Source organism: Urocampus carinirostris, chromosome 19, assembly GCF_059441175.1.
Source record: "Urocampus carinirostris isolate Australia breed hairy pipefish chromosome 19, RoL_Ucar_1.0, whole genome shotgun sequence".
NCBI classification, from domain to species: domain Eukaryota; kingdom Metazoa; phylum Chordata; class Actinopteri; order Syngnathiformes; family Syngnathidae; genus Urocampus; species Urocampus carinirostris.
Window position 1 is genome coordinate 25,511,003 of NC_142367.1, and position 25,877 is coordinate 25,536,879.

Consider the following 25,877-nt stretch of genomic DNA (forward strand, 5'->3'; position numbering starts at 1 on the left):
TTTTGTCTTTTATTAGCAAATTTGGTATTGGAGTAATCCAAAAGTAATGAAAAGTAATCCAGTTCAAGTAACCCTACCCAACCCTGGTAACAATGACAATAAAGGTATATTCTATTCTATCTATGTAGGCTGCTTTTCAACCAAAAAACGAGTGCTAAATGCACAAGGAAGAATACAAACTATGGAGACTCAAAGTGACCGAATCATAACCAAATGTTACCCTCATTTTTTTTGGCCTGGTTTTTCACGATCACACTGGATTTCTTCTGGGGAAAAAATTAAAACTTGGCTACAAACAAGGTGTACGAACCCTGGAATTTGTTACTAAGTAATTTAGGTGGTCAATAAAGTACTTTTTAAATGAAGTACCTACAAACTAAGTATTTTGTTTCCAGTTCTGTTCACCAACCAGGGTTGGGTAGAGTTACTTTAACTGGATTACTCCAATACCAAATATGCTAATAAAAGACAAAAGAAACTAAATGTGAATAAAATGACTCCATTTTGTGCAGGCTTGGGGAGTAACGGAATACACGGAACGGCAAAATTGATGTTTGGGTTTATTTTCATTTTGTTTCTGTTGCATTTTATGTTCGTTTTGCCGGAGATCAAAGCCAGGAGAGAAAGCTTACCACGTGTTGTGAGTCATCATTTGATTCGTATTTTGTTTCTTTTGTCTTTTAATAGCATATTTGGTATTTGAGTAATCCAAAAGTAATAAAAAAGTAATCCAGTTCAAGTAACCCTACCCAACCCTGATAATAATAACTGCTAAGAGTTCATTTTGCATTGATTCTAATCAGGGTTCGTATGGGTACTTGAAATCCTGGAAAAATGTGGTCGTTTAATGGGTTTTCACGGATTGAAAATGGCTTGAATTTGGGACAAAGTGCTTGTAAACGCTTGAAATTGTTGCCATGTTTCCCGGTAGTCTGACTTAATAGACCACGCATTGAATAAATATGTGTATTTGTTGCTGTATTATGCATCATGTATGGACATTTATTTTGGGTTATGCAAAAATGAAGGTAGCGTTTCCAAGTGGTATATTGTAATAGAAGAATTTCCATTTTCATTTTGTTTCTGTGGCATTTTATGTTCGTTTTGCCGGAGATCAAAGAGATCAAAGCCAGGAGAGAAAGCTTACCACGTGTTGTGAGTCATCATTTGATTCATATTTAGTTTCTTTTCTCTTTTAATAGCATATTTGATATTGAAGTAATCAAAAAGTAATTGAAAGTAATCCAGTTAAAGTAACCTTACCCAACCCTGCATGGCAAAGAGGGCCGTCATTTCAGCGAGGCAGGTGCATTTGCAGAGAGCATGAATAGAAACCTCTTTAAAAGCCGCGTGCACATTAGAAGCGCACGTAAATAAAGACAATGAAAGCTGGTGCGGCTGATAAGAGGGGGTGGGGGGAGGCGGCTATTTGTTTGAGGCCCCCCCCCAATTGCCCCCATGTCATTGCTCCCCTTTCACTGGGCTCCAACTTCTTTGTATGCAGCCCACTAATAAGAAGCAGATTTGAGGGGGGAGGCAGGGGGAGAGGAGAGTGAGTGGGGTCTGGATTCCCATTCGGGGTTCTGCACGGATCGGAAGCGTCACGCAAAACAAGGTGCTGCAAAATAGTTCAAAAGGTCGGGATTTTTTTTTTTTTGCATTGGCCTGGAGAGGGTAAAAGGGATAATGGCGTCCCCGAGGAGAAGAACGAGAGGATGGACGCTGGCGCTTTGGGCGCTCGCCGCTTTCTCGCTTCTGGCGGCCGGACGGAGAGTCAAGCAACCCCGCTGTCCCGCCGGATGCACTTGCACGAAAGATAACGCTTTGTGCGAAAATGTTGGCTCGGTGCCTCACGCTTTCCCGTCCGACGTGCTCTCCTTGTAAGTCTTTGAACGGCGTGCACTTTATACGCCTAGAAAGTGCAATATGTGCTGTGTTCGGCGTGCAGGTCTTTTGTCAAGTCGGGATTCAACCAAATCACGGCGGGGAGCTTTGTGCATACACCTGCTTTGCAACTTCTGTGAGTAAATCTCTCTTTTTTTAAAAGCAGATAGGATGGATCTGGTTTTTAAAGGGACAGTGTGTAAGACTTGACCGTTGTGCAACTGAAAACAAATGCAAAAAAAAAAAGAACCAAAGAGACTGCAATCAACCCAGACTCAAAGTGAGCAAAATTCAAAATTCACGTCTTCTTTTTTACTAATCCTTTTGTGAATGAAAGAGAGAAAAAGAAAAGGAAAGATAGAAAATAAAAAAGGGAAAAAGAGAAAAAAGAAAACAGAGAAAACAAGGAGGAAAAAAATGATAAGAAAGAACGAGATGGAAAATGAAATAATAAAAGGAAAGAAAGATGGAAAATGCAAAATAAAGAAAAATGTAAAATAGGAAATCCAAAAATAAAAAATAAAAAAGGAAAAAATAGAAAGAATAGAGAAACAAGGGAGAAAAAAATGAAAACAGAAAAAATAATAAGAAAGAACGAGATAGAAAATGAAATAATAAAAGAAAAGAAAGATGGAAAATGCAAAATAAAGAAAAAATGGAAAATAGGAAATCCAAGAAAAAAAACATAAAAAAGGAAAAAATAGAAAAAAGAAAGAACAGAGATAAAAGGGAGAAAAAAATGAAAAGAGAAAAAAAATAAGAAAAAATGAGCTAGAAAATGAAATAATAAAAGGAAAGAAAGATGGAAAATGCAAAATAAAGAAAAAATGGAAAATAGGAAATCCAAGAAAAAAAACATAAAAAAGGAAAAAAGAGAAAAAAGAAAGAACAGAGAAAAAAGGAGAAAAATGAAAACGGAAAAAATAATAAGAAAGAACGAGATAGAAAATGAAATAATAAAAGGAAAGAAAGATGGAAAATGCAAAATAAAGAAAAATTGTAAAATAGGAAATCCAAGAAAAAAAACATAAAAAAGGAAAAAATAGAAAAAAGAAAGAACAGAGATAAAAGGGAGAAAAAAATGAAAACAGAAAAAAAAAATAAGAAAAAATGAGCTAGAAAATGAAATAATAAAAGGAAAGAAAGATAGAAAATGCATAATAAAGAAAACATGGAAAATAGGAAATCCAAGAAAAAAACATAAAAAAGGAAAATAGAGAAAAAAGAAAGAACAGAGAAAAAAGGGAGGAAAAAATGAAAACAGAAAAAATAATAAGAAAAAATGAGTTAGAAAATGAAATAATAAAAGGAAAGAAAGATGGAAAATGCAAAATAAAGAAAAATTGTAAAATAGGAAATCCAAGAAAAAAAAACATAAAAAAGGGAAGGACAAACAAAAGGTGAAAAAAGAGGCATAAATATTGCGAATATTTGTTCTTACACAGCAAGCTCTTTTTCGGCAGTCCTGTTTTTTGCTCCTGTTTGTCTCCCGCTACGATCTGTTTTGATCTTGACCACCTCTGCTCTCCCGTCCCGAATAACGACCTTTTTTAACCTCGACCACGTCTGTTCTCCCGTCCCGAATGACGACCCGTTTTTGATCTTGACGATGTCTACTGTCCTCTCCTGGCTTTCGACTCGTTGCTGATCACGACCACGTTTTTTGCTCTCCTGTCCCGGCTACTGACCTGTTTTTTTCCGCTCCCGTCACGCCATCGCTCGCCACGGAAGTCCCACTTCCGCATTCAGAGCGACCTGCTTCCCGCGTCCAGCAATCCCCGGATCGTGGGCGCAACCCTTTCCCTTCTTCCCAATAAAACTGTGAGAAACGTTACGCGAGTGGGTTCTGTTGCCGTTCTGGTCCTGACACTTATTAGAGGAAATATTCAATTCTAATCTTTTTAAGGACACATTGAACGATGCACCCCAACTATAGAGATGAAAACTTCATTGAGTTCCAAAAGCGCAGTTTTTATATTTTTATTTCCAGGGTTGGGTAGGGTTACTTTAATTGGATTACTTTCAATTCCTTTTGGATTACTCCAATACCAAATATGCTAATAAAGGACAAAAAAAAAACTAAATATGAATCAAATGATGACTCACAACACGTGGTAAGCTTTCTCTCCTGGCTTTGATGTCTTTGATCTCCGGCAAAACGAACATAAAATGCGGTATTGGAGTAATCCCAAAGTAATTGAAAGTAATCCAGTTCAAGTAACCCTACCCAACCCTGTGGATTACTTTCAATGACTTTTTTATTGTAATTAAAACTTACCATGTGTTGTGAGTCATCATTGGATTCATATTTAGTTTCTTTTGTCTTTTACTAGCATATTTGGTATTAGAGTAATCCAAAAGTCATTGAAAGTAATCCAGTTAAAGTAACCCTACCCAACCCTGTTCACTTATATCTCAGGGTTGGGTAGGGTTACTTTTTTTTTTTGGCAACACATGGGTGGGGCCAATTGGGCGCCATGGCAACCTTTTATTAGCATATTTGGTATTGGAGTAATCCAAAAGTCATTGAAAGTAATCCAGTTCAAGTAACCCTACCCAACCCTGGTTATTTAAAAAAATCAAATGATAAAACAGAACATGTTTCTTCACAAAAACAGGTTTGCAGTAATAAACACTGTTAAGTACTTGTATCCAGTAGTTACCCATCTAGGTTCGAATATTACATAATAGTACTGCATAAAAAATGCATTTGCATGAATAATACATAGACACTCTGCACTCAACTTTGACCTTGAGTTTTTTTTCCCGCCGACTAAAAACGGATACTGTCTCGAAGGCCCTCGAAATGCTTGAATTTTAATGTTGTGTGATCAAGGATTGAAAAGTGCTTGAATTATGGGCATTGTAAATGCTTGAAATTGTTGCCGTGTTTCTCAACAAGTCTCGGACACTGCTCTCTGGTGGCTTGGCTTTGCCATTCCATTTCTCCATCCCTTGTGATTACTGCAGCTGGCATTGGTTTGTATGGCATTTTGCTGTGAAGTGTCATCGCCCCCTATGGGTGACACCCAAGAGATCAGGTGCATGATACACCTATATAGGGGACGGTAAAATGTGTATTAGTGCAAAGATTATGTATTAATTATGGACATCTATCTATCTATCTATCTATCTATCTATCTATCTATCTATCTATCTATCTATCTATCTATCTATCTATCCAAGTAATATCCCCCTCATGGGAATGTGGCTGGAGTCCAGAACAGAGTCACATTCACATCAGTGTTCATTTGAGCTGTGAAACGTGATGGGTCCCGGGGACTCGCATGCTCAAAAATCAATCGGTCCCAACAGAGATCTATGGCTCCCCAAAATTTAGTCTTATCCAGGTTGAAAAATCATCTGCACCGCTTATCTTCAGTAGGGTCGCGGGGAAAAATATATAATATAAATCTATATATTTATCCAGTTTTAATCATCACAGTTAATTGGTAATACAAAGCAGTTATCACTTAAAATTTTTCAGTTCATATATTCTTCGTGGTTTGCTGTCCCACTATAGTTGTAATGCCTTCTCAAGGTCCTATCCATTATCATCCTCATAGCGTCACCAGGAATATGATTGAGTCCATTTTGGCAGAAAAGTCCTTTTCTTGCTAGGAGTTATCTTTTGTTTACTATCTTTCGTCGAATCGTTCGCTTCAACACACGTGTTTTCCTTGCCACCGCGATCTTCCGAAGAATTTCTCCGCCGTTTTTTTGTGCCGGTATTAATTTTGTGTTGATTTTCACCTTCCCTCGACGAGAACCACCACAATAATGACGTCATCTCGAAGCAACGAGATCTCGTTTGCTGAGATTGGCGTGCAGACGAAAACTCGAACCGCGAGACCAAAACAACAATGGCGGATCTGCCTGAAGAAAAGTTTGGAGTGCTGTAAATCTTTGTTAAAAAAAAATGAATCGTGTAATAATGACAATTTGGTGTCAAAAAGGATGCGTCTAAGGACGCGGGCAAACGAGAACACTGAAGCATTCATTCTCCTTCGCTCTTCCCAATCTGACACGGAACATGAATCCCACAGCACAACCTGCACCTGAAATTTTAAACTAGATATTACCATCATGTTACTCCATTTTTTTCTCACAAACAAATATATTTCCGATTTACTCAACATCTATAAATCATGTGTCTTGATAAATAAACATGCAAAATTAAAAATAACATATGTAAATGTATTTGTGGCTTTGCAAAATACATGATTCACAACGTGTCAGGTACCAGGAAAGGAAGCAGGAAGCAGAACCCACCTGCATAACATTACTCACAGTTTATTGGGGAGAAGAGAAAGAAGCGCACACTCCATCTAGAGATCATTGGTCGTGGGGAGTAGATTGCTCGGAACGCGGAAGTGGTCAAAATCAAACCGATTGTGGCGACTGCAAAAACACAGGAAAAACGGAGATTCTCAGGGCTTGACGTCTCAAGACAGAGTTTCGCGGACGCTCCGACAAAAAACGACTCTCAGGACACCGTTTAAGTAGTCAAAGGAAGCAATCTGTCAACGAGTTTCAGCTGGTGTCCATGGGCGGGGCCAATTGGGCACTCTGGCAACCGTGACACAACCGGGGGGGATTTGGTACTGGATAAATTGGAAAATTCTTTTCAAAGTCCTTAAATAGTGCTTGAATTGGCCATGAAAAGGATTGAATAAATATCCATCCATCCATTATCTGTACCGCTTATCCTCAGTAAGGTTGCGGGGGTTCTGGAGCCCATCCCAACTATCTCCGGGCAGTGGGCAGGGGACACCCTCAACTGGTTGCCAGCCAATCACAGGGCACACGGGGACAGACAATACGATCGCTCATTCACACCAAGGGACAATTTGGACAGGCCAAAGAACCTGACATGCATGGTTTTGGAGGAAATCGGAGTGCCCGGAGGAAACCCACGCAAGCACGGGGAGAACACACAAACTCCGCACAGGAAGTCCAGTAGCTGGATTTGAACCCATGACCTCAGAACTGTGCCTCACACGCGCTAACCACTGCCCCGCCGTGCTGCCCTCTAATATCATGTTCAATAGTAATAAAGGTTTTTTTTTGAAAAATCCATTACTGTCATAGACCAGGAACAGAAACGGGACCCTATAGCGTTCGTTTTACTCAGTTTTATTGAGAAGGAGAACAGGATCCGATGATTGTCGGTCACGGGTAGCAGGTAGCTGGACCGCGGAAGTGGTACTTTCGTGACGAGCAAAGTTAGTCGTTGACAGCGAGAAAAAACAGGCCAATGGCCGGGGCGGAGGAGCAAAAACATAAACGGGTCCAGAAAAGAGGTCGGCAACGGGAACCAGACAGAAAACAGGGCAGGATAGAGTCGGAGAATCACAAAAGCTTGCCTAGCTGGGAGCATAGGTTCGCAGACGATCTGACGAGTTCTTTCAGGAAGACGGGAGTGCTGCCCTTGAATAAATATTTATATTAGAAATACATTTGAACCTGTTCTTGACCTCCCACTCAAAATGCATCAATGCTGTTTACTAAAACATGGTATACCAATGAAACACGTGTAAAGTGACATCCTTCATGAATAATGAGAAGCACGTGTGAAGCAGCGCCGATTTATTACTTTCACTCGAAACCCGGAGATAAGATCATCGCTCTCATCGGCCCGTTTTTTCCTTTTTTGTCTTTGCAGATTGTTCACAGCCAACTCTTTCGACCTCATCGATGACGACGCCTTTGTGGGTCTGCCGCATCTGGAATATCTGTGGGCCTTTTTTTGAAAATGATAAATATGTGTTACAAACAGGGTTGGGTAGGGTTACTTTAACTTGATTACTTTCAATTACTTTTGGATTACTTTAAAATACCAAATATGCTAATAAAAGACAAAAATCATTTTTGCCGTTCCATGTATTCCGTTACTCCCCAAGCCTGCACAAAATTTAGTAAATTTTATTCATATTTAGTTTCTTTTGTCTTTTATTAGCATATTTGGTATTGGAGTAATCCAAAAGTACCGTATTTTCCGCACTATAAGGCGCACCGGGTTATAGGGCGCACCCCCAAAAAATAGTCCTTTGTCCGATATTTTCCATACATAAGGCGCACCGGATTATAAGGTGCTGCAATGGGAACGTGGACAAAACAGTCAGATGATTCAGTCCAACTGATTACCCCCTTAACATTCCCAAAGCTTGCAAAGAAGCAAATACGTGTCGTAGACACGTGCGGATGCGGTGTCCGTACGATGTCACCAAACAAACATTTCTTAGTTTCCATTTTATTTTTTGCTGGCAACTGTGTGGACAGCAAAGTCAGAATTTTATTGTGCAGGGAAACGGGGTTCTTTACTGTGCATATGACAATAAACACTTTGAATTGAATTGAGTTTAAAAATAGACTCATCACAGAAACATCAAGATCGTTCTAAAAAAAGATACCGGGAAAATATAAAGCCGCATAGCTCACCTAAGTTCTCTTGCAGCCATCACCTTCAATAATGATACGTAACCATGGTCTTCTTACAACCGTGAGTGTAGTAAATCCAGGAGAGTAAAATATTTACAAATACAGACTAGTAAAAAATGTTTTCTCTATGCCGTAGTGCAACCCAACTGTGTGATTCACATTCATCTTTTTCGGCCAATTGCAGGCTTTGTTTCGCCCCTTTAGCCTATGCGAGCCTGTAAATGATAAAAAAAGATCCGCCCCCTTTACCTCCGAATAACTATAGCCAATAGTGACTGATTCAAATGATGATTGACACATTGGTTGGGAAATGAAACGCCGCTATATAAATCCCAGCATACACCGCGGACGACTTCGCCTTCGGGGTAAAATCGAGTCGGCGGCAGCTTGCTTTAGTTGCAAGACTTTGCGACTTAATATTGATCCATATATAAGGCGCACTGTATTATAAGGCGCATGGTCAGCTTTTGACAAAAAGGCTTTTAGATGCGCCTTATAGTTTGGAAAATACGGTAATTGAAAGTAATCAAGTTAAAGTAACCCTACCCAACCCTGGTTACAAACTAGCCACCATGTGAAGCGCGTAAAACCCTGTTTTGCAGATTCATTGAGAACAACAAGATTGCCTCAATCTCCCCCTTTGCCTTCCGTGGCCTGAAATCCTTGATTCATCTGTGAGTGTTTTTTCTCGACTCGCTTATTTTTCGGAGCTGACGGATGCAAGTGGAAAAGAAATCACATTTAAATAAGACACCCTGTTTCGCTTTCGGATATCAATTCCTCAACAGCGTGCTTGCCCGTGCAAAGATAGTGTGTCATGTGTGTGACGTGTAGGTCGGGACTAAAAATAACGGCGTAGCTAAGAGTCAAGTCAAGTCCTGTTTCAAAGGGCGGCACAGACCACAGACTATTGAAAACTACAGATTATTATACACCATCCCCTGATCTAAAACCTACATGAGGGCAAGGAAAAACACAATAACTGAGGAAATTAAGAAACCTTGAGATGGTGCTCATAACAATATCATGTATAGTCTTTGATGGAAGCAGGATTTTGTTTCTATCTATCTATCTATCTATCTATCTATCTATCTATCTATCTATCTATTTCTACAGTATTCATCTATCTATCTATCTATCTATCTATCTATCTATTTCTACAGTATTCATCTATCTATCTATCTATCTATCTATCTATCTCTACAGTATCTATCTCTCTATCTATCTATCTCTCTATCTATCTATCTATCTATCTATCTATCTATCTATCTATCTATCTATCTATCTATCTATCTATCTATCTATCTATCTATCTATCTATCTATACAGTATCTATCTACCTATCTACCTACCTACCTACCTACCTACCGACCGACCGACCGACCGACCGACCGACCGACCTACCTACCTACCTACCTACCTACCTACCTACCTGCCTAGCCTAGCCTAGCCTAGCCTAGCCTACCGACCGACCGACCGATCTATCTATCTATCTATCTATCTATCTATCTATCTATCTATCTATCTATCTATCTATCTATCTATCTATCTATCTATCTATCTATCTATCTATCTATCTATCTATCTATCTATCTATCTATCTATCTATCTATCTATCTATCTATCTATCTATCTATCTATCTATCTATCTATCTATCTATCTATCTATCTATCTATCTATCTATCTATCTATCTATCTATCTATCTATCTATCCTGGTCATATCCCTTGAGAGGGGTGACCAAAAGCAAGACAAACACATACACTAAAAGGAAAAAGTAGCAAAAAACACAAAGCCAACCCAAACACCTAAACATGTTAAGCACCTCAGCACCCAAGTCGGTCATGCTTTCGTCCCTCCAGATGAGACGGGACACAAGAAAGCAGCCGTGTCACTCGGGTCAGGGTGATACAACACACTCTTTTGTTCAACAGCAGGGCCGCTGGTTTACCCCCGCCGCATCATAGAGGTGCCCTGCCCACCCTTAAAACACGTCCAAACATCCCACTGTCCTTTCACAATATCTCTCCACTCATTCCTATCACCAACAAGAGCTCTAGCTTTCACTACATTTATACCTCTTTCTTCTAGTTCACTCATAACATCATCCATCCACATCAATCGCGGCCTTCTTTTTGGTCTCCTTCCATTGACTCCTTCTCTGTAGATCCTCTTCAACATTCGCTCCTCATCCATCCTCTCCATGTGTCCAAACCAACCGAGTACTCTCCTATCCACACGCTTGCTCAGTTCCGCTACTACTCCGTTTCTGTCTCTCACAATTTCATTTCTCAATCGATCCAATCTTGTCACTCCTAACACACTCCTCAAACACTTCATCTCAAAAACATTTAATTTCCTTCTTAAATCTGCGTTCAGGCTCCAAGTCTCTGCACCATACAACACAGTCGGCACAATCACACTCTCATACAGTCCCCTCTTAACATCCATACTCATCCTCTTGTTGTCATCACTCTCCTCGGAGCACCCAAAACCTTGCTTCCTTGATTCCATTCCAACAACTGCAGCCACATCACAACCCAAGTACCTAAAGCTTTCCATGCAACCATACTTCTGATGCCGTCATATTACTCTTGCCAACATTCACACATAACCTACGCCTTTCACACACTCTTCCAAACTCCTTTCCCAATCTTTAAAATTTTCATCTGCTTACAATAACTGACTTACCTGCCACACTGTTCCACCATATTGAATCATCCCTGTAGTTTAAAAATTAGTTATATGTGAAAGTTGATATAAAACTGCACATGATTTTACCCGACAAGGAATCACTACAATATCTTCTGATTAAATCACTACGTTGACAAAGTTCAGGTACAGGTAAAATTGGATTTGGCGACCTCTCGAGTGGATTTTTAGAGCAATCCAGACTTAGGGAGAGTCAAAAGTCTCTGATTCGAAGTCCACTACCTCCTGTGGTGTGCTTTGGGCAACCCTCTCCAGGCCGTTTTTGAGGGGCTGAGGTTTTCTCCCCCTCGTGAAACAGTACTGGTTTTCATGGTTACCAGTAGAAGGAGACGCCTCCTGATCTGACTCAAATACAGCACTTTCTTCATCTGGTCGCTGTTGTAAACAGTAAATGTACTGCATTTATATAGTGCTGTACCAGTCATGGAGGACCTCCAAAGGTCTTTACAGGACCTGTTTCAGGATCGACCGCTACGAGTTATTCAGGGCCGATACCGATACCGTTTATTAGTATTAAGATGAGGCCGATAACGGATATTTGGAGCCGATTTTAATTTGTCGTAAAAGCTTAAAAGATATTGTAAGAAATTTTCATTCATGTAAAAAGAAACCAAGAATATCATGTTATATTAATGATGTAAATTCAAATAAAGCTTGAATAGCTCAATGAAACCCTATACAGTAAATAAGTAAAAACATTATAAACTTCAAGACATTAAATAAAAGAATCAAATTCAAGGTATTGCAAAACCCCCTCATAAAACCACATTTCAAAAAGCAATGAGAATTTCGACAGAGCTCACGAATTGAAACGTGTGGGCACTCCTGTTTTAAAGCAGAATTGACGAACTAATGTTATGGTAAGAGCTAATCACAGCTTTCCACTTTGGCGTGCTTTTTATGCTCTCTCTCAATCACAAACACACACTCTTGATTGACAAACTAATGTTATGATAAGAGCTAATAGATCGGTCTCCACCTGAACGCGCTTCCTAAAAACAAGCAAACACACATGCTTTTCTCCCACAAACTTTTTTATAATCTCGATATTATCAGCAGTCTTGATTCACTGGCGTGTCGGGACTCAGGATTTAGCAGAGCTCCAGTTGTTTACTCCGCTCTAACGTTATTCTTCTGCTCATTGTAAAGTTAGTAATAGTCGTGAGACTTAGAGCACTGGAGTTTACTGCGTTTACCTTCTACCTTATACCTTCTTCTGTATTCTTGCTCCGGTCTACAGTTTGTGACTTATCCAATCAAAAAGCACAGGGTAGGTAGCGACCGAGACACAAGGCATTAGAGAGAGAGAGAGGCTTGGCTTCAGCTGAGCCTAAATAATCAGCCTGTTGATAAATAAAAAATGCTGAGACGGATTTCCGTCAAATTCCTAGATATGTCCGCCCAATTAATCGTTCGACCTCTAGTACTCCTTTCCATGGTTAGCAGTAGCAGGAACACCCTTGTGATCTGACTCAGGTACTTCATCATCTGTTAGCTGTTGTTTTTCATCTGATTACGCAAGATGGATGCATTATTAAATCATCTCCATCTTGTCCCCTTTTCCTTCGTCATTTGTTTAGAGAGTGCAGCCATGCAAGAATTCTCCACACAGAACTCCGAGTCCTAAATAAATAATGCAAGACTGTGGAATTAAGCTGACGTTTTTCGTTATTCTTGTTTTAATTCGCCTCTCGTCTGGATTTTACCCCATGCATCTTCCTTTTTTCTTCAAAGGAGTCTGGCTTACAACAACCTTGAGATGCTGCCCAAGGATGTGTTCAATGGGATGGATGCTTTGACAAAAGTGTGAGTATTCAGGGTTTTGTTATTTAGGGTAAAAAGAAGTCACAGTCATGGTCCCTGATTGGCTGTTGGACTCTTTTTAAACTCCCGTCTTCCTGAAAGAACTCGTCAGATCGTCTGCGAACCTATGCTCCCAGCTAGGCAAGCTTTTGTGACTCTCCGACTCCATCCTGCCCCGTTTTCTGTCTGGTTCCCGTTGCCGACCTCTTTTCTGGACCTGTTTTTGTTTTTGCTCCTCCGCCCCGCCATCGGCCTGTTTTTTCTCGCTGTCAGCAACTAACTTTGCTCGACACGGATGTACCACTTCCGCGGTCCAGCTACCTGCTATCAGTGACCGACGATCATCGGATCCTGTTCTCCTTCTCAATAAAACTGAGTAAAACGAACGCTATTGGGTCCCGTTTCCGTTCCTGGTCTATGACAGTAATGGATTTTTCAAAAACCTTTATTATTATTGAACATGATATTAGAGGGCAGCACGGCGGGGCAGTGGTTAGCGCGTGTGTGGCACAGTTCTGAGGTCATGGGTTCAAATCCAACCACCAACCTTCCTGTGGGGAGTGTGCATGTTCTCCCCATGCTTGCGTGGGTTTCCTCCGGGCACTCCAGTTTCCTCCCATATTCCAAAAAACATGCATGTCAGATTAATTGGCCCGTCCAAATTGTCCCTAGGTGTGAATGAGTGAGTGAATTGTCTGTCCCTGTGCGCCCTGCGACTGGCAACCAGTTCAGAGTGTCCCCTGCCTACTGCCCGAAGATGGCTGGGATGGGCTCCAGCACCCCCGCGACCCTACTGAGGATAAGCGGTGCAGATAATGGATGGATGGATGATATTAGAGGTGCACTCCAATTGGCAAAATATACAAATATAAAATATATATAGTTGAAAAATATAAAGTGTTTACATCTAATATAAAGTATTTGTCAGGACAAGAACGAAGACAGGACCCACTTGCGTTACGTTTCTCTCAGTTTTATTGGAAGAAAGGAAAGGGTTGCCCCCACTATCCGGTGATCGATAGGCGCGTGAAGCAGGTCGCTCTGAACGCGGAAGTGGGACTTCTGTGGCGAGCGATGGCAGTGTCTGGAACGGATCAGTAGCAGGGACTAGGAGAGCAAGATGTGGTCGGGGTCGGAAACGAGTCGTAAGCCGGGACGGGAGAGCAGACGTGGTCGAGATCAAAACAGGTCGTAGCGGGAGACAAACAGGAGCAAAAAACGAGACAGGTGTGAGTCAGGTCGCAGACAAACCGACAACCTGGGATTGACAGGACAGGGCATAAAGCACTAACAAAATGCCCAAACCAGGAACTGAAAAAGTTTTAGAAATATAATACTTATACTGAGTCAAATTACAGTTGGTATTGGTACCTGCTTGGCCCTTGTTTTCTTAATTTTATATTTGCTCAAAATATGATTGCATATAACTAATTGTATTACATAGTACCTAAGTACAAAACACATTACCCATATGAGAATGTGTACTATACAACCCTGTAAAATTGCTTATATGTGATTATGAAAAGGGATCTGACTCTGAAGTGTCAAGACCAGAACGGAGACAGGACCCACTTGCGTTGCATTTCTCACAAGTTTTAATGGAGGAAAGAAAAGGGTTGCGCCCACGATCCGGTGTTCGCTGGACGCGGGAAGCAAGTCCCTCTTGTACTCGGATTGTGATCCGAACTTGAAAGTGGATCTCCCGTGGCGAGCGATGGCGGTGTCAGGCATGAAAAAAGCGGGTCGTGTCACAGACCAGAAACGGACACAGGACCCAATAGCGCTCGTTTTCTCAGTTTTAATTAATAAAGAGGGAGAGCAGGGCTTGCTTCCACGATCCGATGGTTGATGGAGCAGGAGATGCGGAAGCGGCACTTCCGTGTCTAGCGAGGAGGGTCGAAGACAGGCGGGAATTACAAGTCGCAAGCCGGGACTGGAGAGCAAGGGCGCTGTCAAGTTCGGAAACGAGGTCTGCAACAGGAGACAGGCAGGTAACGGGGCAAAACAGATCGGATAACAGGCGGGCAGAACGGGGCAGAGTCAGGTCCGGAAACAGGCAGAAAAAAGCAGGGCAGGAACAGAGTCTGACGTAAGAGCTTACCGAGCTGGGGGCAACGGTTCGCATAATGATCTGACAGGGATCTCTTGGAAGTCGGGGGTTTGAAAGGAGTACATCAGCTGTCCAGGCTGATTAAACAGTCGCAGGTGCTGGGGCTCTGAATCGGCAATCATGACATTCGGTAGCTGGGACAGGAGAACAAAAACGTGGTCGGGATCGCAGGTGAGTCGTAAGCCAGAATAGGAGAGAAGACGTAGTCTGGGACAAAAAGAGGTCGAAAGCCGGGACGGGAGAGCAGACGTGGTCAGGATCAAAAAATGGGTCGAAGCCGGGACCGACTGGAGCAAAAACGGGACAGGTGAGAGTCGGGGTCGATAAAGGCTTGCCTAGTATTCACTGAGGTTCGCAGACGGACTGACAAAAGAGGACAGACAGGACTGGGTTTAAATACTGACAGGGAGCCAATCTGGAAGAGTGGATGCACCATATAAAACATAAAATGAGCAAATACCTGCAATATTAGATAAGTTATCACTAAAACACTGAAATGACTCATGTGTGATTATGCGAAGGGATCTGAGAGGCAACAACCTCTCGTGCGATTGCAAACTTAAGTGGCTGGTAGAGTGGATGCACCAGACCAACGCCACCTTGGACCAGATGTACTGCAGTGGACCCACCGTCCACCAGGGCAAGAAGATCAATGACCTGCTGCCGCATTCCTTCGACTGCATCACGTCAGGTATCGAAAATTGGATATCGAAGATGTTTGCTTGAGCGGGGGATAAAAACAGACCTTACTTTTCAGAATTTGCCGCTTATCAGTCGCTGAAGTTCGAGTCTATCTCCGTCGAGGCCTTCAACTTTGGTAAAGATCAGTACGTCGTGTTTGCGCAACCCTTCGCCGGGACGTGCAGCTTCCTGGAATGGGATCACGTGGAGATGACCTTCAGGAACTTTGATACCATCGAAAGTAAGTCGCGATGCGGTAAAAATCCAAGTTGACGCGGAAGCAGTGACGGTAACGTTTCCAGGTACTTCCACGGTGGTCTGCAAACCCATGGTGATCCGCAACCACCTTTTTGTCATCGTGGCTCAGCTGTTCGGTGGCTCCCACATTTACAAACGGGACGTTTCCGCCAACAAGTTCATCAAGATCCAGGATATCGACATCCTGAAAATCCGCAAACCCAACGACATCGAGACTTTCGTGATCGACGGGGAGTCGTTCTTCGTCATCGCCGATAGCTCGAAGGTTATGATTGAGTTTCCTTTTTTGAAGTCCTGTTCTCTCAAACATCTGACACTGGGTTCTTCTCATAGGCTGGCTCCACGACCATCTACAAGTGGAACGGCAATGGATTCTATTCGCACCAGTCCCTACATCCGTGGTACCGCGATACGGACGTGGAGTACTTGGAGATCTCCAACAAGCCCCACTTGATCTTGTCCAGCAGCTCCCAGAGGCCGGTGATTTATCAATGGAACAGAGGCCAGAAGAAGTTTGACCGCAGGACCGACTTACCAGAAATGGAGGATGTCCTATCTGTCCAACACTTTCGGGTTAAAGGTAAGAGATCTAGTTTCATCAGAGAACTATCCATCCACTATCTGCACCGCTTATCCTCAGTAGGGTCGCGGGGGCGCTGGAGCCCATCCCAGCCGTCTTCGGGCAGTGGGCAGGGGACATCCTGAACTGGTTACCAGCCAGTAGCAGGGCACAAGGGACAGACAATTCACTCGCTCATTCACACCTAGGGACAATCTGGACCTAACATGCATGTTTTTGGAATGTGGGAGGAAACTGGAGTGCCCCGGAGAAAAACCCACGCAAGAACGGGGAGAACATGCAAACTCCACACAGAAGGTTCGATCTCGTGATTTCAGAACTGTGCCGCATACACGCTAACCACTGCACCGCCGTGCTGCCCTATGAATACATCCATCAATCCATTTTTTTTTGCACCGCTTATCCTCAGTAGGGTCACGGGGGTGCTGGAGCCCATCCCAGCTATCTTCGGGCAGTGGGGAGGGGACACCCTGAACTGGTTACCAGCCAGTTGGAGAGTACACAGGGACAGACAATTCGCTCACTCATTCACACCTTGGGACAATTTGGACCGGCCAATTGACCTGACATGCATGTTTTTGGAATGTGGGAGGAAACCAGAGTGCACGCAAGCACGGGGAGAACATGCAAACTCAGGAAGGTTGGTAGCTGGGATTGAACCCATGACCTCAGAACTGTGCCGCACACGCGCTGACCACCACGTCGCCGTGCTGCCATCACAAAGAGTCAAGGAAAACATATTGAAGTTTTAAAGGTGGCGTACGAAACTTCAATATATTCTACTCGCTCACGCCATCTTCTGGCTGAAATCATCATTGCAGCCTCTGTTAAGCTGTGTATGACGTATGTGTCTCTCTTAGATGCGTTCGCGGGTGGTCTTGGTCCCCTCTTGGAGTTTGGTTAATTTTTGGGAGTTTGGTTAGCATTTTGATCATATTTGAAACAGTCCTTTCTTACTTCCACCATTTTCATCATAGAAAGAAGGAAAACATGGAGCACACGCGTGATATCACTCTCCTCCCCCCTATCCTCCTGCCTCCTTCTTTTCAGCCTAACACGCTCTGCGGCAGGAACAGCGATGATAAAAGTAAGATAAAAGCAGATAAGTGCGGTGAAAAAAATATATAAGGGCTCTTTGAACTCAATTGGGCATTGTTGACACATACTTACTGAAGAAAATATTTAATTTTAAACCTTGTTAGGACACCTCGACCTGCGTAACCCACATTTAAGTTAAACCCCCGTTTTTCAAAGGTGCATCGACATTTTTTTCCAATTATATTTTGTATTTAATAGTAATTTACGGTAATTCAGCTCCAAAAATTGTTTTTGGTTGTGTCCGTGTGTTTTTTGTTTAGTTTTGCTGTTCTATGCGTGTTGCATTTCTTTTGTGTTTTGTGTTTTTCTTGTTTGTCTTCATGTGCTGTTCTGTTTAATGTGTTTTGTGTCAAGAACCGGAACAGGATTAGAACCCAAGTGCGTGACGTTTCTCGCACAAGACTTTTTTTTTAGGGGAAATAGGGAGTCATTCACGTTAGGCAGCAGTCTGGTGTGGAATGATAGGAAGCCAGAGGCCGATAAGATCGATATCAATTGCCCAAGCAGATATCGGACGGATAGAGTCGATACCGGACAGGACAGGACAGACAGGATTGATATCAAAACATGATATCGAAATTAAACAGGACAAACTAGACAGGAACGAAACTGGAAACCGATATTAAACAACAGGAGAGACAGGATTGGTATCAAAACAGGATAACGAAATGAAGCAGGACAAACTAGACAGGAACGAAACTGGAAAGCGATATTAAACAGGACAAACTAAACGGGAACAATGCGGACAGGAAATACCAACAGGAAACAGGACCGAGTCAAAACCCACGTCTTGCAGGGCAGAAGTTTGTTGACGGACCGATCCAGGTAAAATGAGAGCACTGAGCTTAAATAGACGGAAAGTCAATATGTCAACGAGCCGCAGCTGGCGCCACACGAGGGGGGCCAATTGGGCTCCATGGCAACCGTGACATTTTGTTTGTGATTGCTGTTTTGTGTCTGTTTTTTATTTTTGTATTTTAGTGTGCGTCTGATGTGGTATGTATGTGTTTTTCTGTATTATATTTTTTTTGTTTGTGTTTAGTTTTTTTCTATTTAGTTTTGGGTGTTTTGTAAGTTTAATAAAGTTAAGTTTAACGTCCTTTAGGAAGATGAGCTTCAAGAGTTAGGAAACCTGATCCTCCGTGGTAAAAAGTGGCCGAAAAAAAGCGATCCAACCATTTTCTCAACCGCATCAAGCTTTCTTATTCCACTGTCATTTTAAAAGAAATGGCTCACCTTTTCTTTACACTTTACTTCAACCATATTGAATGGATAACCGAGATATTAAACAATAAAAATGTCAAAGTATGGTTTGTTTGTTTTCGTTTGTTAGTGTGTTTCATTGTGTGTTCATTTCTATTTAGAGTGTATCTGTTTGTGTATTGTGTTTGGTCTAATATTTTTAGGAGGATATCTTATTTGTGGGCAGCACGGCGACGCAGTGGTTAGCGCTTGTGCGGCACAGTTCATGTCATGGGAACCTCCTGCGTGGGTTCAAATCCAGCTCCAGACTTCCTGTGCGGAGTTTGTATGTTCTCCCCGTGCTTGCGTGGGTTTCCTCCCAAATTCCAAAAACATGCATTTCAGGTGAATTGACCGGTCCAAATTGTCCCTAGGTGCGAATGGGCGAGCGAATTGTCTGTCCCCGGGTGCCCTGCGATTGGCTGGCAACCAGTTCAGGGTGTCTCCTGCCCACTGCCCGGAGATGACTGGGATGGGCTCCAGCCCCCCCGCGACCCTAATGAGGATAAGCGGTGTGGCTAATGAGATGAGATGAGATGAGATATCTTATTTTCTCCTTTCCCAAAGGTGAGCTGTTCATTTGCCTGACGAGATTCATCGGGGACTCCAAAGTGATGCGTTGGGACGGCGCCATGTTCAAGGAGATCCAGACCTTCCCCTCCCGCGGCTCTATGGTCTTCCAGCCCGTCTCCATTGGCAACTGGCAGTACGCCATCTTGGGCAGCGATTATTCGCTGACGCAAGTCCACCAGTGGGACGCCAAGCGGGGACAGTTCGTCCCGTCCCAGGAGCTGAGCATCCAGGCGCCTCGCGGTTTCTCTCCCGTGTCGGTGGACGGACGCCAGTTCCTGATTGCGTCCAGCTTCAAGGGGAAGTCTCAGATATACGAGCATCTCATGATCGATCTTAGCGATTGAATTCGCTGTCGTAGTTTGGCTGACCTTTGTTTCAACTTTGTTAGAACACGCACACACAAGGAGGGTTTAAATGGGGAAGATAGCACGCATGAGGGAATCCACTCAGTTAGTCTCCATCTTGTCTGTTTTAGAGGTAAGATCAGGCCTCTGAATGAATGAAAACTTTATTCGAACCTCAAAATAAAAACAGAACAAAAACAATAACTCAACAACAAAATAATGTTACATACTATGTTCGAAAAGAATAGAATAGAATAGAATCTACCTTTATTTTCATTGTTACAACATGGGATATATTGTGTCAACAAAATTGGACGTGGCACTCCAGGTCCACATTTTACAGTGAGGATAAGGAAAACAAAGAGATAAAGGAACAAAGAAGATGTTTGCACTGTCCTTGTTGTATAGGCTTTGTTTTCCTCTGGAGGGGGGTGTATGAGGGGGATATATTGTGACAACGAAATTGGACGTGGCACTCCAGTTCCACGTTTTACAGTGAGGATAAGGAAAACAAAGAGATAAAGGAACAAAGAAAATGTTTGTACTGTCCTTGTTGTATAGGCTTTGTTTTCCTCCGGAGGGGGGTGTATATGGGGGTGAGGGACAGACAGAGAGGGCCGGATCCAACTAGATGTTTGATCTTACTGTACGCACGGTCCAGTGTTTTTTTCCCTAATTACTCAGTCCACGTATTGAATGGATTTGGGAAGTACAGTCCTTAAACATGCCTGATTAAAGTCGCCGGCGACGATAAAAGCTCCGTCGGTGTGTGCAAGCTGCTGTTTATTGATAGCGGCGGGCAGGAGATTTAGCGCTATGCTAACGTTAGCATCCGGTGGTAGCAAGGGGTAGCAGGAAGCAAATGCTTATATTCCCGACCCCTTCATCTTCCCCACCAAATACACCAATGATATAACAACAATTGTAATGATATTAATCATAACAGTTATGATATAAGAATAGCAACAATGACACAAAGTTAACTCGACGCACTATTCCCAATCTCTCGTCTCACTCATACCCCATTTTCTTCTTCTCTGTATTCCGCCAGTAATGTGTTTTTGTATTTAAATTTGAACACGTAAATAGTTGGACATTGTTTGATCTCGTCTTGTGAATTGTTCCAAAGTTTGACTCCACACACAGCCACACACATACTTTTCCTGGTGGTTCTCACCTTTGGGATTATGAATTCACCACAGCCCCTTAAGTTATAATTTCCCTCTTTCCGAATGAATATTTTGCGGATGTTTTCTGGCACTATGTTTTTGTTGACCTTAAATATTAGTTGTGCAGTGAAAAAATTTACTAAATCATCTAATTTTAATCATTTGGACTGCAGGAATAAAATATTAGAATGATCTCGATATCCTACCCTGTGTATGGTTCTAATTGCAGGTTTTTGGAGGATAAAAGGGGGCTGTGGTGAACTTTTGTAATTATTGCCCCAGACTTCTGCACAATATGTTAAGTATGGCAGAACTAGAGAACAATATCATAAATACAATGCATTATAATTTAAAATGAATTTGGCTTTATTAATTATTGAAACGCTTTTAGATACTTTAGTTTGTATGTGTCTGATGTGTGTTTTCCAGCTTAATTTATTGTCTATTGCAGCACCATCCATTTTTACTTCTAAATCTTGATTTGCCTTGCGATTACCCAAAAAATATTACTATGGTTTTATTTAAATTTAAAGATAATTTATCTTTATCCATCTATACTTTTAGGTTAATTAATTCACGATTAATACAGGTTACCAAATCAATATAGTTATCATTTGAATAGAAAATGTTAGTGTCGTCTGCAAATATTACTATTTTCAAGAGTTTTGAAACATTAAAAATATCGTTAATATATAAATGAAATAACTTTGGACCCAGGATGGAACCCTGTGGTACTCCACAACAGATGTCCAAGTATTCAGATGACAACTCTCCCATTTTTATTTTAAATCCAGCCCAACCAAGCTCGACCAATTAACTTGATTTGCAGGAACTAGCCCGGAGCAAACCCTAAATTTGATGTTTTATTTGTGAGGAAATGGGAGAAAAATCTGTGACACTGTCTATGAGAACAAATCACTGTGTCTTGCAAAAGTATTGGCCCCCGATGACTTTATGACATATGGCATATTTTAGGCTTCAAACGTATAGGTAAAATACTCGAAAGAAATTCTAGGAATCAATAGCATGTGAGACACACCTTGGAACAGAAATATTTCCATAAGGTTTGATGGTGATTGTTTGTGCACAGCATTTTTTAGATCATTCCACAAATGCTCTACGTGATTGATTTTAGGTTCAGACCTTTGGGGTTGCCGAGCACCCGGGTGGTTATTTTATTTTATTTTTTTAATTTGTTTTCACTTATGATTCATATTTTGTCTTCCCGTGAGTGTATTACCCATTGTCTACTCCCTTTCTACCACTCTCTCTCCTAGTGCTGGCAACCATACACAGATAAATTAGGAGGTTTGTGTGAATTTCGTTATAGTTACTGGGCGTAGTAGACTTTCACCTGAAGAAGGTGCTTTTTTACAGAAAAAAAACCTGAAAATGTCCATGCTGGTGCTGGGAGTATCACCACACATATGGCTTACACACACGCAACAATTAAGCTAGGTGATCAATGTTACATTCGAATATCTGTTGATGATAACAAAGTCATGTTATTGGGTGGTATACAAGATACTCTCACTGTTTTACACTGGAGCCTCCACAGACTCCGCCGCTATGCTGCAAGTGACACTAGTAATCAAATGGACTAAATCGGGGGTCGGGAACCTATGGCTCGCGAGCCATACTCTTCACTAAAGTTTACAGTCTAGATGTCACGCCAACAGAGCTGGTTTTGGCTGAACGTTGCAAAGGAAACTCGTTAAAAATTTACGATTCACTGTTGAGACACTTTATGATAAAAGTCGACAGAAAAACAAGAAAAGCAAGAAACGCCAACCAAGAACACAAAGTTATTTGATTGGGTGAGCGGTAGAGGTGGGCAGAGCAATACACACAGCACAGTTCTGTCTGCCCAGCGCCGTCGGCACCGAAGGTAGATAAATATGTCGGTATACTTGTTTGCAGTATTTTGTGACATTTTTATATAACAACTTGCACCTTGATTTGGAACTAATATTTATGATAATAATTAAAGTCTAAATGAACCTCAGTAATTGCAAGAGGGGGACAGGTTTAAAGTGGTATATTTGTTGGTATGGGACGGAGACTATGGCATTATTCTTATTTCATGAATTTTATCAAATCATTTAACGTCGCACAGTGAAATAAAATGTGCTGAAAAATTGGATTTGGTCTGGAGAGCCGGTTTGGCAGTTTTGCTGATTTTGGTCTTTTGCTATTATGGATTTTTGGGTCAAAAAGGTTCCGACCGCTAGACTAAACCATTTCAGGCCAGCTGAGTTTTTCCGACACTGCGTTTTACACATCTTGTTTTGTTTTTTTACTTTATATCAAGAGTTTTTCATCATATTAAAACCTACTCTGTCCTTTATGAAGAATGAGACTGGGGTGCTTGGGTTAGATTTTCTTGAGCACCCCCAGAAACGGGATGGTTACACCCATGCTTTCACATCTGGCCCAACGCTATTAGCTCGATTTAAAAACCCGAACGTCACGATTGACATTTCAGGCCCGGGTCGGGCTTAAGATCTTACCTCTCGCCTGTTGCCATCGGTTACGCAATACCCCATGCATGATGCAGACCCTCACGGTGTTGCTTTTCGGTCGAGTGATTGCTAGAAGCGTCCCACTTTGTCTGGCTTTCACTGCACCCTTACCCCCTTTTTTTGCCCTCACTGACAAAAGCATTGTTTGTACGAACAGTACCTGCAGCAACTGCGCTTTGTTCTTATCAGGAAACACGAGAGAGTTTGGAAAACAAGTCACAAATTCCCTGACAAAAAATGTGCCATATTTGATTTGTACTCCTTTTTTATGATACTGTATAAAGTAATTTATATGATGCAGCCTTTCTAGGTAGAGATGAACACACTCCGCAATAGTCATGACTATGTAGAAACCGTGTTTATTTTTGTGCCTTGTAATGTTAGTGATAGTCGAATGTGAAATGTCATTAAAGAGAAAAGAAAACCTGGTGTCCTTTTTTTTACGAGTGAGTTCCCTCTGTGTGCCCTGCGACCAGGGTTGGGTAGGGTTACTTTAACTGGATTACTTTCAATGACTTTTGGATTACTCCAATATCAAATATGTTAATAAAAGACAAAAGAAACTAAATATGAATCAAATGATGACTCAAAACACGTGGTAAGCTTTCTCTCCTGGCTTTGATCTCTTTGATCTCCGGCAAAACGAACATAAAATGCGACAGAAACAAAATGAAAATCAATCCAAACAGCTTGCCAATATCATTTTTGCCGTTCCGTGTATTCCGTTACTCCCCGAGCCTGCACAAAATTTAGTCATTTTATTCCGGGTTCCTCCCGCATTCCCAAAAAAAAACCCATTCATGTCAGGTTAATTGACTGGTCCAAATTGTCCCTAGGTGGGAATTAGTGAGCGAATTGACTGGGATGGGCTCCGGCATCCCCGCGACCCTACTGAGGATAAGCGGTGCAGATAATGGATGGATCATATTGTAACAATATGAGGTTTTGTCGACACTTTTAACAGCAATTAAACACATTCACGATTTCATTATGTCATATTCTGACAGGGCAGCACGGCGGTGCAGTGGTTAGCGCGTGTGTGGCAGAGTTCTGAGGTCCTGGGTTCAAATCCAGCTACCAACCTTCCTGTGCGGGGTTTGAATGTTCTCCCCGTGTTTGCGTGGGTTTCCTCCGGGCACTCCCTGTTTCTTCCCGCATTCCAAAAATAAAAACATGCATGTCAGGTTAATTGACTGGTCCAAATTGTCCCTAGGACAATTGTTTGTCCCTGTGTGCCCTGCGACTGGCTGGCAACCAGTTCAGGGTGTCCCACTGCCCGAAGATGGCTGGGATGGGCTCCGGCACCCCCGCGACCCTACTGAGGATAAGTGGTGCAGATAATGGATGGATTGATCATATTCTAACAATATGAGGTTTTGTCGACACTTTTAACAGCAATTAAATACATTCACGATTTCATTATATCATATTCTGACAGGGCAGCACGGCGGGGCAGTGGTTAATGCGTGTGTGGCACAGTTCTGAGGTCCTGGGTTCAAATCCAGCTACCAACCTTCCTGTGCGGGGTTTGAATGTTCTCCTGGTGTTTGCGTGGGTTTCCTCCGGGCACTCCCGGTTTCCTCCCGCATTCCAAAAAAACCCCATGCATGTCAGGTTAATTGACTGGTCCAAATTGTCCCTAGGTGTGAGCGAATTGTCTGTCCCTGTGTGCCCTGCGACTGGCAACCAGTTCAGGGTGTCCCCTGCCCACTGCCCGAAGGTGGCTGGGATGGGCTCCGGCAGCATTTCGTTATATGACGTTTCAACAATTTTTTTTCGACACTTTTAACAGCAATTAAATACTTCTTGGTTTGTTTTTTTTGGGGTTTTAGCAAATAAACAATGTGAGGTTTGAACCATTTTTCTCGACAATCTCAACAGCAAAATTCAGTAAAACTGGCAGTTTGAAGGCCAGTCAAATGGGGGTTGATAGATAATCACAAACATTAGCACCATGTGGTGGGGGGGGATTTTGTAAGGGTTATTGTTCTATATTCGTTATCAATTATCCATTATCCATTAACGGTCAATTCATAATTCACTAAAAAGCCACGGGCCGAGACACTATGTGCTAGATTAGAACCATTGCGTAAAAGAGTTCTCTAATTTTGATCAGTGACATTTTTTTGTCGAGATTTTTTTTGGTTTGAACAAATTTATTGACACTAATAACAGAAAACAATCTTGACAACAGCAATCAAGCACATTGCCTTATCTCATCTCATCTCATTAGCCATACCGCTTATCCTCATTAGGGTCGCGGGGGGGCTGGAGCCCATCCCAACCATCTCCGGGCAGTGGGCAGGGGACACCCTGAACTGGTTGCCAGCCAATCGCAGGGCACACAGGGACAGACAACTCATCCACTCATTCACACCTATGGACAATTTTGGACCGGCCAATTCACCTGAAATGCATGTTTTTGGAACTTGGGAGGAAACCAGAGTGCCCGGAGGAAAC

The 25,877-nt window shown here is 42.1% G+C and overlaps 1 protein-coding gene across 1 annotated transcript; it reads left to right on the plus strand.

The window, feature by feature from the left end:
- Positions 1-1,556: 1,556 nt before the first annotated feature.
- Positions 1,557-24,011, plus strand: lgi1b (leucine-rich, glioma inactivated 1b). Its single transcript, XM_088323550.1, has 10 exons — positions 1,557-1,880; positions 1,949-2,020; positions 7,550-7,621; positions 8,928-8,999; positions 12,772-12,843; positions 15,472-15,641; positions 15,708-15,872; positions 15,934-16,154; positions 16,223-16,469; positions 19,377-24,011. Exons 1-10 carry the CDS (start codon positions 1,687-1,689, stop codon positions 19,724-19,726), a joined length of 1,635 nt encoding a protein of 544 aa, XP_088179676.1. The 5' UTR covers positions 1,557-1,686; the 3' UTR covers positions 19,727-24,011.
- The last annotated feature ends 1,866 nt before the right edge of the window (positions 24,012-25,877 follow it).